Genomic DNA, 13704 nt, shown 5'->3' on the forward strand with positions numbered 1-13704 from the left:
AGCCCAAAAAGGGCGCTTAGGAGCAATCATGTTCACTGCTTGGGCTACCTCGATGTTCCATATATCGCCCAGGGCATCGACAGGACCACTAGCCATAATGGCTGAGATCTCAGGAAACCCTCTGGACCCATCAGCCTCCAAGGGCAGCCCATCTTAATCAGTCCCCCGCCTGTGCGGAGGGGGAGATCAGCAAATAGTCTAAACTTGACCAGGTAGTGATCGGTCCATGACAAAGGGAGTGTAACTACATCCCATACCACACTAAAACTAACCCTGGAACTTTCCCTTGCAACAAACCCCGTTGCCAGCTTTGTCCACATATTTTCTCTGGAGACACCATCACTGGACCTAACCATGTCAGTTATATAATCAAGGGCTCATAGTCCTGTACATCCAGCAATGTGATATATGCCATCATGTGCCAACAATGTCCTTCTGTGATGTATATTGAACAAACTGGTCAGTCACTTCGCCAGAGAATTAATGCTCACAAAAATCAGACATCAGACATCTCCACACAGAAAAACCTGTTGGCCTACATTTTAATCAAACTGGTCATTCCCTGAAAGACCTGACAACTTGTGTCTTACTACAAAGAGTCTTTAACACCAGATTACAGAGAGAGACTTCAGAACTCTTTTTCATGCTAAAATTCGACATATTGCGAATGGGTCTTAATTTAGATGATAATTACCTTACACATTACAAAGACAGCCTCCCCACCTTGGGTCTCAACAAAGACCCTAGCTATCTTACCCATTACAAAGATAGCTTCCCTAATTATCACCTCTAATACTATTAGCTCACAGACATTTACCTTCTCCCCCCCCCCGCATCCCCCTTCTGTTCTGAAATGTGATTTGTCCTTTTCATATGTGTTCATTTTTTAAATTGTATCCTTTGGTATATATGGTTGTGACTATTTCCTTCCACTATTTGATCTGAGGAAGTGTGTCTGGCCCACGAAAGCTCATCACCTAATAAACCATCTTGTTAGTCTTTAAAGTGCTACATAGTTCTGTATTTTGTTTCATCCCCATCTTTTGATATTCATAGTAACTCCAGATAAGCCACTTAACTGATGCTTACTATAAGCAATTTCCTCCTTCCTTGTCACTCCTCCCCAGCCCCCACCCCCACTTTCTATGCTATGTATCTGATTCATTACTGTATATTTTGTTTACTTTTTCATTGTATCCCTCTGTTACATAATGGTCATGCCTATTCACTTTCAGAATATGATCTGAAGAAGTGGGTCTGGCCCACGAAAGCTCATCACCTAATAAACCACCTTGTTAGTCTTTAAAGTGCTACAACTTTTTGTTTTCCCAAAATCTCCATCACCCTTAGTCCAAAAGATTAGATCGAGCGTATGACCTGCCAATTATGTGGGGACAGTTATTTCTTGGGATAGTCCTAAGGTCATCATGGTGATCATAAAGTCTCAAGCCGGACCAGACAGGACAGCCTCAATGTAAACTTTAAAGTCCCCCAAGGCCAGAAGCCTGGGGGTCCTCAACACCACGTCTGAGACCACTTTGGCCAGCTCAAGCAGAGTATCTGCCGTGCAACAAGGCGGGTGGTAACAAGCAGAACACCCGACTTGTCCTGGCCACCCAACCCCAGGTACAGACACTCAAATCTAGCGCTTCGTTGGACCAGGGCCCTGGCTAGAGAGAATTTAATTAACTTGAGAACTTAAGCACTTGTTTACCCCAATTTATGTGGATTAAGAGCTCTGTGGACACTGCAGGTGCTAAGCAAAAAGTGCTGGTAATTATGCAGACCCCCTTCGTCATGAGGCAAGCTACAGACTGTACACAGGAATCACACACAGGAATCACTTCTTCCCACACTGAAATGCAGCCAACTCTGGGGTGGGACCCAGCAGCTACTGAACAGCACACAGCAACATTTCATGACATATTGGGACCATTCCAGGAACATTTCAAAGAGAATTTCAGGGAGCCAGGATGCTATTTCTTAACTGGAATTTGGCCAGAACAATCGGCTTACTCTCCGTTTGTGTGAGTGTCCCTAGAATCTTTAGGCTAAGCGTGGTCCCCATCGGTAAGCATTTGTGGACACCTGGGCTCCGGCAGCAAGGCAGAGCTCAGAGAGCAAACCAGGCACAGCCAGGCCTAGGAGTACCCTGCTGCCAGGCCTGCGCACCACCCACTAGGCCGTGCTGCCTCTGCAGATGGTCAGGAGGAAAATCCAGTCTCTCCCAGTGCTGAAAGAGGCCCTTTGGCATGTGGACCCAGGGGGCAGGAGGTCCCACCTGCTCACCTTCTTCAGATGACGGAGACCCACTGAAGGAATAGACCAGCCCTTCCCCTGAATGTGATCGTGAGACCACCAGGAACCAACCTTGTTGAGCTCTTCCTGGTTCCCGAAGAGTGGGTGGTAGCGCCGATACTTGCCCTCCTTGTACTTGGCAACGAGGAAGCGCCGCCGTTCCTGGCTCCCGCTCGCCGGGTGGATGGCCTCGCTGGGGGGCACGTTGGCTGCCCAGAACTGTTTGGCCACCCCGTTGCCAACCTGGCAGAAGAGCTGGGGAGGCAAAACAGAAGCGGCAGCGTGAACGGCCCAGGCTGGCATCTCTGCGCGTGCGCCACGGCCTCCCTGTTGCCCTTCCGCCAGACCCCCCTGGGCTGCCTGACAAATTGCGGGGCGTGTGCCCAGCACAGCACTGGGCATGTTCAAAGGGAGCAAACAGCCCGAACCTGCCTGTTATAACGCACAGGAGATGGCGGGCTTGTGATCGCTGCCGAGCGCCCAAAGGCACGTTCACAGAAAGCCCTGCCCTGCATCTCTGGGAAGCATCCCCTCTCCAGGCGTGGTAGCCTAGCCGGTCTGAGCCATGTGCTTGGGGGAGCAGTGTTCTCTGGGCAGCCACCTTAGTGAGATTCAGGTCCTGCCCAGCTGATCCGCACAGCGCCCACAGCTGGCAGCATGTGTTTCTACTGGTGGTGCACATCGGCACATGCCTTGATGCGCGTAATAAAATTTATTCTGCATGTGGATGGAAAAAATTAGAGGGAACAATTGATGGGGAGTGGGCACCTGGACCACTAGGACTCGCCTCCGCCCACTCCACCAAAACGGGCTCCCCTGCAAGGCACGTGCAAAGCCCATGTGTTCACAGAGGCATTTGAGTGGGGAAGGCGGAGCTACTGGTGTGATCTGAACAAAGAGACTGACAGACAGGTTAATTCCAGGAAGTCCTATGGCCGGTGTTATTCAGATCAGACATCGTGATCGCAATGGTCCCTGCTGGCTCTGACGTACCAACCTATGACTCTGAGCATGGAGATCAGAGCCCACGGTGATGGGCACCAATAGAAGAACCAGGAGTGGGGGGAAGAGAGAGAGCTGGGAATTTAATTCCCCAGAATTCATGTGGGCGCATTTGTTGTTCACCTGTGAAACTGCCCGTTGCACAGGCGTGAAAGGGCGGGTCCCTGCAAACTAGGGATGTAAGCGACTAGTCAACTAGTGAGTCGCATAGTCGTTCCCCCTCCGCCCCACTTGCTGCCTCTATCAGAGAGAGGTAGAAGGGGGGGGGAAGGCAATGCTGGGGGGAGCTGGCTTAAAAGCTGATTCCCCCCAGCACCATCTCCGCAGAGGGGCAGGGGAGGCAGAGGTGTAGTAGGGGGCCAGGCGTGAGCCAGGACAGCCGATTCCTGGCTTGCACCCAGTCCCCCTTGCTGTGCTTTCGCTTGTGGCTCTTAATACGTTTAAAAGGCTGGGCCGCAGCGGGGTTACGATCTCCCACAGTATTCTTGCCAGCAAGTTAAGGAAGTATGGATTGGATAACGGGACGGTAAGGTTGTGATGGGGCATCGCCAGGCTTGCTGGGCTGAGAAGGCCCCGCCCCTCCAGCCCTACTGGGCATGCTCCAACTGCAGACCCAGTATAAAGGCCAGAGGAGCAGCTCAGTGGGGGCTAACTACCGGAGGGGAAGGAGCTCCTGCCAGAGCACAGGAGCAGCTGCCCCTGCTGGACGAGCTGCAGTTGCCACACGAGCCACAGCTGGAGCCACAGCCACCAGCCACAGCCGCCATGTTGACCGTGGGCTGCTGCACGAGCCACTGCCGCCACACCAGCTGTAGCTGCCGCCACCGCAGCAGCAGCCGCCAGCACAGGGTGCCCTTGTAGCCTAGTGGCATATTAGGGTGCACTAGGAGAAGTATTGCCAGCAGATCCAGAGAAGTGATTAGTCCCTTTTGTTCGGCTTTGGTGAGGCCACATCTGGAGTATTGTGTCCAGTTCTGGGCCCCCCACTCCAGAAAGGATGTGGGTGCATTGGAGAGGGTCCAGCGGAGGGCAATCAAAATGATTCAGGGGCTGGAGCGCATGACCTACGAGGAGAGACCGAGGGATTTGGGTTTATTTAATCTGCAGAAGTGAAGAGCGAGGGGGGATTTGGGAGCAGCCTTCAACTTCCTGAAGGGGGTTCCAAAGAGGATGGAGAGAGGCTGTTCTCAGCAGTGACGGATGGCAGAACAAGGAGCAATGGTCTCAAGCTGTAGTGGGGGAGGTCTAGGTTGGCTATTAGGAAAAGCTATTTCCCCAGCAGGGTGGGGAAGCACTGGGACAGGTTCCCTAGAGAGAGGGTGGAATCTCCACCCCGAGAGGTTTTTAAGTCCCAGCTTGACAAAGCCCTGGCTGGGATGACTGAGTTGGGGTTGGTCCTGCCCTAGGATTCTGAGCCAACCCTGCTGCGGCTCTGCAGTTTTCCCCTTATCAACTAATTAACTAGTTGATTAGCTGATTAAATGCCATTTAACTCCCTACTGCAGACAGACATGGAAACCAGCTAACCCTCAGCCTTCTTCTAGTTCATCTCCACCCCCTCAGCCAGGCTGGGATTGTGCTCTGCAGAACACTCCCCCAAGGGCCCTGGCTGGCCTAAACGCACCTCTTCCCTGGCACCCATTGCGGAGAACTCTGCTCAGCCGCTAAGCCTGTTCTCTGGCAGCCCTCGCTGTCCAGGGCTGCCAAGCCCCCCGCTCCCCTTCCTGCCGCAGAAATACATCTGCAGAGCCAAGCGCGGGCCTGTCGGCTCCAGCTGCAGGTTACAAAAAGGACACCATTGTTTTAATGCGATTGTTCCTCACTTTCATGTGCAGTAGCCTCTGCGCTTTGAGAGTCGCATTTCCTTACTGATGTTCTTCCTCCTGCACTGGCTTGTTATTGTAGGGTCGCTTGCATGAGCTGCGCTGAGCACACTGGTTTGTTTTTGTAGGGTTGCTCCCAAGACCTGGACTGTGCACAGTGGTTTGTTATTGTAGGGTTGCCACGGCCAGGGCTGCACATGCTGGTTGTTTATTGTAGGGTTGCTCGCAAGTCCAGGGTTGTGCACACTGGTTTGTTATCGTAGGGTTGCTCACCAGCCCAGGGCTGCGTGTGCTGGTTTGTTATTGTAGGGTTGCTCAGCAGCCCAGAGCTGTGTGTGCTGATTTGTTATTGTAGGGTTGCTCATGAATGCAAGCCAAGGGCCCTGCTTTTACTGTTGGTACAGAACACCTGGAAGAAGAAAGGCGCAGTTCCCAGGAGGGATGCCGTTGGCGTGTCTCTTCCCGTCTGCATTCTCTCCTGGAGTTAATGGGTACACGGCCTTACACTGTCCTAGGCACCAAACAGCTGCCGGACTTCCCAGCAAGCAGAGCCCTTTGTAATCCAAAGGGGTAGTGCACCGCAAACACCATCATCGCACGGCTGCGCCCCACAAGTGAGAGCAGGTCTCCAAGCGGGGAGAGGCAGGGCCTAGAAGGCGGGGAGAGGCTGTAAGAAGGAACGGACAGTCCTGGGGGCCTGGTCTCTCCCCGCAGGGGGAAGGAGGTGGGAGGTACCGGGGCGGGGGGGCTGTTGGGAGATCTAGGAGAACATCCCTGATTTGCTGTCTGCGGGTATATCCCTCCACTTCACCCGGCGGGGGCCACTGGGGGTTAATGGGGGTCAGTGTGGCCTTAGAGGAGGGGGAGAGCAGGAATGTGCTGCCTGCAGCTAGGGAGCAGCTGGAAGCACTTTCACGGTGTGTCCGCGGGGAGCGGTGCAGGCGGGAGCCGGCTGTGGGGCGTGGGAGAGGGGTCTGGAACATGGAGGCCAGACACAGCCAGGCTCCGGGTGGACACGGGCCAAGCTGCTAGCAGTTCTGGCCACCCTGGTAGCGGATAATCTCCCAGCATGCTGTGCTCTGCGTCCCGATCCCATTGTCCCAGAGAAGGGCGGGGAAGGCTGAGTCCTTGTCTGGGGTTGCTCCGTGGTGAAGGGCCCGGAGTCTGATCAGCTGGCGAGGAGGAGCAGCTTGCATGGCGGGGGGGAAAGAGGGCCAGGCTCCAGCACAGGGTATAGAGCAGGGAGTACCGGGATCCAGCACAGGGTATAGAGCAGGGAGTGCCGGGATCCAGTGCAGGGTATAGAGCAGGGAGTGCCGGGATCCAGTGCAGGGTATAGGGGAGGGAGTGCTGGGATCCAGGACAGGGCACGGGGCAGGGAGTGCCGGGCTCCAGCGCAGGGTATAGGGCAGGGAGAGCTGGGTACAGTGCCGGGCTCCAGCATAGGTATGGGTCAGGGGGTGCCGGGCTCCAGCGCAGGGCATGGGGCATGGAGGGCTGGGCTCCAGGTGGGGAGTGACAGAGGTGGGGTGACACTTTCACCTCAGAACAGCCGAGGGGTCAGACCCTGCAGCGTGAGGGAGGTGCAGCCGGGCTCTTGCAAGCAGCCAGGGTCCAAGCTAAGGGGCCTTTGCAGCTCCGGCCTCTCTCTTGCACATCCAGCCAGTAGGCACCCACCAGCACCTGCACCCCCACTGCCAGCTCCACCCTCGCTCCCGCCAGCTTCGGGGGCACAACCAGTGCCAGATCACTGCTGCATGCGTCCGGTCCTTCCCGGCATGCAGAGAGGGCGGAGGACGTCACTACCTCGGCCAGCAGCTCTGGGACTTGCAGGAGTGGGCAGCAAGGCTTTGTGGTCTGGGGGCCAGATAAGATTATCACCAGGGGTAGGGGGGCTGTTAACGCTTGCGATCCCTTTTTCCCCTGCTTCTGGGCCACGCAGCAGGGACTGCCCAGAGAGCTCTGCTGTCTGCAGCCAGGCACATCTGGGCGCCCAGTCCCAGACACGGACAGAGGCATCAAGGCAGGTTTATTTCCAGATCCGCGGGAGCGGTAGGGAATGTCTCCAGCGGGCGGATGCTACAGAAGCAAAGCTGGGGAGGGCTGAACTTCCCAGAGGCAGGCAGCCAGCCAGTCGGGCTGTGTACGGTGTGTCCCAGGCCCTGCGGGTGTGTGCGTAACCAGCAAGGGCGGGCTTTCGCAGCCGGCTACGAACGAGCCCCCCTTGCCACCCGCTAGCCCACGGGGGTCTGCACTGGTACCTCAATCAGCTCCTCCGTCCACACCTTCCTGTCCATCTTTAGGCTCCGCACTTTGGTGATGCTCGGCCCCAGCCCCCGATGTTCCCCTGGCAAGCAAAAGCAAACGTCTCATTAGAAAGCAGCACTGGTGGTGGCCCAGCAGTGGCTCTGCTCAGGGCCTGGGGCCAGTCACTGCGCCTCCCTGCCTCAGTTTCCCCATCTCCGCTACGGTGAGGTTATCCTGCTAAGCACCAGGTGAGCACTTCCCCACACGACACACCTCCGCTCTACCCCAGGGGGGCCCTCTTTGGGCAGCAGAGGACACGTCAGTCTCCATGGGCTTTCCCAACCAGTGCCACTTGTGCCAGTGGTTTTATGGGGTCGACAACCGCCAGACAATCACAGCTAGCAGAGACGGGCCGGCACCTGCAGTGCTGGGCCACCTCCAGCCCATCACGTTGGCCACTGGGAAGTGGGCTGAGGCCAACCTTGGCCGATAGGCACAGCTCTGCCAGAAGTGCCCCTTGTGGAGGGGCAGCGTATGCGGGCCAAGGGAGTTGAAGGACTTTAGCTAAGCCATCTCAAACACTCGGCTGCCAGCCGAACTGTGTCTCCGCCGGGGTAGGGGGCAGCTGGCCCAGCTGTGTCAGTGAGGGGAGTGGTCTGTTTCACAGGCCAGTCTGGCAAGGCTGGCAAGACCGAGGAGCTGGGGCATGCTCAGGAACAGACTCTGATACAGGGCGCCTCAGGCTCCGTGTGTCTGCCAGGCGGCTCAGTGAAATCCCACTGCGGCTCTGCAGCCCCCCAGTGAAACATGCTTGGGCAAAGAGCAGCCTCGTCCGGACCTGGCTGCAGCTGCCCCTGCACGGATCCTGCATTTCCGTTTCTGAGTTAGGAAGAACGTCTCCTGGAGCAGGAAATTCCATGGGTGTCCACTCGGGGGGAAGGGAGCATGGTTCCTGAGCCTGCCTCCGAAACGGCTGAGGGGGCACTGCTCTGCCCTAGCCCAGCAATCCCCAAGGAGGGCAGAAGGACCAGCCCGGTCTGCGAGATGGGGGAAAAAGGGCCTTGGAGAGGCCAAGCCGGGGGCCACCGCTGAAGCCAGAGATGTGCCATGCTCTAAGCCGCCAGCCCCAACCTCCATCCCAATCCCCATGGCTCGCACCCCCTGGTCTCGGCCGATACCTGCGCATCTCTTGCAAATGACGACACAAAGGTTGACGGAGGCCCAGTCGGGGTTGGGCGACCCACAGTCGGCGCAGAACCGGTTCGCCTCCACCGACCAGATCTTCTCCGCCACCTCCGAGTTGGAGAGGGCCTCGGCGATGGATTGCTGCATGGCCTCCACCCACTCGTCCTTCTCCTGGTCCGAGTCCGCCCAGAAGCTGAGAGCCAGCAGAGAGCAGGGGGAGGGGCTGGAGTGAGACACATGTTGTACAGGGGTGGGGGAAGGAACAGCGCCCTTGGGGCACGGCGCCTAGGGCCCCCCTCACCTGAAAATCTTGTAAGGCGTCGTCAGATCGAACCCCCTCCTGTCCACGTCCTTCACGTTCCCCACGTTCATCTCGATGTAAGTGATGCCGATCCCCTGCCGGAAATCCTGATGGGGTGAGAAAGCCAGGATGGGGTTAGAGATCAGCAGTACAGGACACAGCAGTATGGGACTCCCCTCCTGCCCTCCAGAGTCAGGACAGCCGTTCCGCATGGGGGAGCGAAGCAGCAAGCTGAAAGGGAGCGGAGACAAACTCCAGCCCTGCACCCCCAGCACCAAGGAACCTCCGGGAACCCCACCCCACTCCACGGTCAGCGTTCCCTGTAACCGAGCACTCGAGCGGCCACCCAGGAGAGATTCAAATGCCGCCCAGCTGATTAGCAATGCGCCCACAGCACGCACAGCTAACAGCATGTGTTTCTCCTGGTGGGGCACATCCGCACATGCCTCGGTGCACAAAACACAATTTATTCCACACACGGATGGCAAATGTAGAGGACACATTGTTCAGGGTGCAAGTGCCCAGTGTTGGTAGTGCCACGGTAGCCTATGGGACCCATGAGCCCTGCAGTTGTCATGGTAACTTGGCCTGCACAGATCTCCTCACTGGGAGCTCAACTATGGCAAAGCACACGGACCTTTCTGAAGCGTCGCAATAGTCCACTCTGTGGGTGGGAAGAGGTGCAGCAGGGAGAGAGACGGACCGACTGGGGACACAAGCAAGGCCTGTGGGTGTAACTCAAGCCCTGGTTAAGATCGCGCCTGGCAAATGAGCAGTGTGGGGCTGGAAATCAATGTCGGGAATGAGGCTGGATGGCTGTTCAGTACAAGGAGCGGATGGGCCCGTCTGCCCAGCACCCCCTTCTGAGGTTCTGCAAAAGAACAGGCATCTGGGGGCAAATTAGCAGCAGCAGCAGCTGTCTCTCAACAGCCACTGGAGTGAACTTTATCCTCCTGACTGCCACTCCCATCACCTCCAGGATCTATCGCTGCGCCAGTGGGCCATGGCTGTCCTGACCCCAGAGAGGTCCTGACCACAGCAGGCCAACCACCCTATGGGATGTGTGATTTTGTCCATCCTCCCCGGGGGTCTCTTCCTTCCTCCCTTTCTTTCTTCTCTCTGCTTTTAAATGCTGCCTGAGCAGAGCCAGGGTTAGGCAGCCAAGCCTGTGTTCTTGGCAACGCAGCCTGGCACCAGGAAGAGGCAGGTAAAAGCACTGCCGTGTACAGCCCGACAAGGGTACCCGACCGCAGCATGTACTGGGCCTGTGTCCTTCCAGCGCCACCAGAGACAGAAGAACATAAGACCATAACAATGACCATACTAGGTCAGAACAAAGGTCCATCTAGCCCAGTAGCCTGTCTGCCGACAGTGGCCAGCACCAGCTGCCCCACAGGGGGTGGACCTAAGACAATGATCAAGCGATTTGTCTCGTGCCATCCATCTCCAGCCTCTGACAAACAGAGGCCAAGGACACCATTTTATCCCCTGGCTAATAGCCTTTTATGGACCTAACCTCCATGAAATTATCTAGCTTCTCTTTAAACTCTATCATAGTCCTAGCCTTCACAGCCTCCTGTGGCAAGGAGTTCCACAGGTTGACTATGTGCTGTGTGAAAAAGAACTTTCTTTTGTTAGTTTTAAACCTGCTACCCATTAATTTCATTTGGTGTCTTCTAGTTCTTCTATTATGGGAACTAATACATAACTTTTCTTTATTCACCCTCTCCGCACCACTCATGATTTTATAGACCCCCCCCCTCAGTCTCCTCTTTTCTAAGCTGAGAAGTCCCAGTCGCTTTAGTCTCTCTTCATATGGGACCCGTTCCAAACCCCTCATCATTTTTGTCAGAAAAGGGAAACTGACAGAAGCTGCATTTTCTCTCCTGCTTGTTTCTCTTCCCTTTTGGGGATGTTTCTCTTAGGAAACAGGACTGGACTGTACCGCCAGCGGTGCCAGGCCATCTCAGCTGACTCTTCCCCACCCCCCCTATTATATCTCTGATACCATCTCAGAAGCCGGGCAAACAAGCAAGTGTTCCTTATAAAAGCCTTTTACAGCTCCAAGGAAAGGGAACAAGGCTGTTGCAAGGGAAGTCTTCCTGAATAGTTTGCATTTCCAATGCTTTCACTGTTCATCCTTCTGTTCTCTACCTTGAACTGAAGGTTACAAAGGACTTTAAATGGTGCGTTTGCCATGGAATGAAGCAGGAAGCCCTTGAGAGATGCCCTGGCTTCCAGAGTACGCTCCACAGGGCTGACCTTCGCTGGGTCAGGCCCCAGGGCTGCATGGAGGTTTCCCGTATATTGAAAGCGGCACTCTGGGACCAGCTGGGCATGGGAGCCTGCTCTGAGGCTTGTCCCACCCTCCGATACAAAGATTCCTTGAAAGTCAACTTCAGAGCAGGCAAAATGAATAGGAGTGAACAGGGTGACCTAAAGAGTCATTCTTCCTCTCTACTCAGCGCTGATGAGGCCTCACCTGGAGTACTGTGTCCAGTTCTGGGCACCACATTTTAGGAAAGATGCGGACAATTTGGAGAAGGTCCAGAGAAGAGCAACAAAAATGTTTAAAGGCCTGGAAAACATGGCCCATGAGCCCTGGCCTACACTAGGGAGTTATTTTGAAACAACCCCCCTTATTTCGAAATCATATGCAGAGTATCCACACTACTAAGCCCGTTATTTCGAAAGAACAGGCTGGTTATTTCGGAATCTGTACTCCCATTTTCCTCGGGGAATAAGCGTATGTCAAAAAAGTTATTTTGGGTGTTATTATTTCGAATTTAGTTATTTCAAAATAATTTCCTAGTGTAGACATGCCCTGAGGGAAGACTGAAAGAACTGGGTTTGTTTAGTCTAGAAAAGAGAAGACGGAGAGGAGACTTTATAGCAGCTTTCAAGCACCTAAAAGATTATTTCAAGGAGGAGGGAAGAAAAATGATTCTCCTTAACCTCAGAGGCTGGGACAAGAAGCACTGGGGTTAAACTGCAGCAAGGGAGGTTTAGGTTGGACATTAAGAAAAACTTCCTGTCCGGGTGGTTAAGCCCTGGAACAAAATGCCTGAGGAGGTTGTGGAATCTCTGTTGTTGAAGATTTTTATGAGCAATTTAAACAAACTCCTGTCAGGGATGGTCTAGATCAGGGTGGGTTGGGACCCAAATATGGGTCGCCATTACGTTTCAAAAGGGTCGCCCCGTGTCTCCCAGGTGGCTCCGCCCTCCTCCCCCCGTTTTTGAATTGCCTTGGGTCACCAAGTCTTCCTGAATTGTCAAAATGGGTCCCCATCTGGAAATGGTTGGGAACCGCTGGTCTAGAGAATACTTAGTCCTTCCGCGAGTGCAGAGGACTGGACTAGATGCCCTCTCGAGGCCCTCTCCAGTCCTACAATTCTAAGACAGACGTGAAAACCCGGGAACTCATTGCACTGGGCAGACGCAGCTGGCGAGGTCCGTGCCCACTTCTGAGGTGCGGCGTGCAAGGCCTTTGCAAGAGAAGAGAGCACGTCGCCAGACAAGTGTCTCAACCCCTCCCCTCAACGGGGGATTGGACTCGCTTCCCATAGGAGAAGCCCTAACCCAGCAGTTAAGTCAATACTAGCGGAACATTCGTGCCTCAAAACGACGGGAAAATCCATCGTCCTCGCTAATCCATCGCTAAGCATGCTGAGGTCTCTGTGCACCAAACCCCAAGCCCTGATTAAACCCACGCAACGTTGGACAGTGAGCACCGGGTTACGTTTACACCTCGGAGTCTTTGGGCCCACACGGCCCATCTGAACCAACACCAGTGTGAGCACCGGGGGCTGTGTCGGACTCCACACTGAGGAGTCCCAACCCAAATGCAGATTTCCCCAAGGTACAGGAGTCTGGATCAGACCCATCCCCAAATCCTATCCAGAGCAGATGTGCCAAAGCAGCCTAGGGTCTCGGAGCGGGACAGGGATTGCCATGGGCAGAGCAAAGGACTTCAGCCCCTGCCCGCAGAGACCACAGTCTGCAGAGTTCTTTCAAGTCCTGCTGGAGGGAACACTTCCCTCCTGCGGAGACAGGCGGAGGGAAGAGGGGGAGAGCACACCAGCAGGGGCACCACAAATGGCCACGTCACACGCCCACCTCCAGCGCAACTCGCCCTCTGGGCCCGGTGTCCCTCTCCGCCCTGTGGGACTAAACTCCTGGCCTGATCCCCACCTGCCAGCACTTCCGTGGAGGATAGGGGGGAGTATGGGGCTTACCGGGCTGGACCAGAGAGACAGGTTCATTTCCTGCTCTGCTCCGACTCCCTGTGGGATTTCTGGCACAGCCCTTCATCCACCTCGGGGGTGGGGAACATATGGCCTCGGGGCCAGATTCGGCCCCCTGCTAGCCTGGATCCAATCCCCGAGGCTCCTGTACCTTCCCTCCCGCCCAGACCCCACAGCCCAAGCCTGTTTCCCCACAACCCTCTCCCACGCACTGAACCCCTCATTTTTGAGGGGAGCCTATGGAGGGGCCAGAAAAATCAACTAGCCTGGCCCCCCTGAGAGAATCTTTCTGCTTCTCTGTCCCGAGCCACGTCAGTGACTTTTTTTTTTGCTTCTCACTTTTTTGCAGCCCGATTGTTCAGTGGGTCAGCAGCCCCCCGATCCAAAAACGGTTCCCACCCGGATCTACCCAGGGTCTACTCTGCCCATGTGTAAAATGAGGTGTCTTCCCCCACGCTCTGCCTGCCTTGTCCCGTTTGAGTGCGTAGGAACGCTCTCCCACCCTGGGAGCGAGCAGCCCCCAGCACAGAGGGGAACCAGCCTCAAGCGCTCGCTGCTCCCATCCCTCCTGCTAACAACAGCCTTGCTCACAAACTCTCTGGGC

General features: G+C 55.4%; 1 protein-coding gene across 9 annotated transcripts in view; it reads right to left on the minus strand.

Annotated features, from left to right (window-relative positions):
* Positions 1 to 13704, minus strand: part of ARAP1 (ArfGAP with RhoGAP domain, ankyrin repeat and PH domain 1) — a 213665-nt gene that overhangs the window by 42229 nt on the left and 157732 nt on the right. For all 9 annotated transcript variants that reach the window (XR_012900822.2, XR_016348579.1, XR_016348578.1 and 6 more), the window contains 4 exons: positions 8857 to 8963; positions 8549 to 8748; positions 7385 to 7470; positions 2371 to 2553 (listed from right to left, as the gene is read on the minus strand). Coding sequence is in view for 2 of the 9 variants with exons in the window: in XM_089775809.1 (XP_089631935.1) it covers positions 2371 to 2553; positions 7385 to 7470; positions 8549 to 8748; positions 8857 to 8963 (576 nt within the window). In the remaining 7 variants the exon portion in view is untranslated. The remainder of the gene's footprint in view (positions 1 to 2370; positions 2554 to 7384; positions 7471 to 8548; positions 8749 to 8856; positions 8964 to 13704) is intronic.

The sequence above is a fragment of the Pelodiscus sinensis genome, chromosome 1 (assembly GCF_052426305.1).
Source record: "Pelodiscus sinensis isolate ZL-2025 chromosome 1, ASM5242630v1, whole genome shotgun sequence".
NCBI classification, from domain to species: Eukaryota; Metazoa; Chordata; order Testudines; family Trionychidae; genus Pelodiscus; species Pelodiscus sinensis.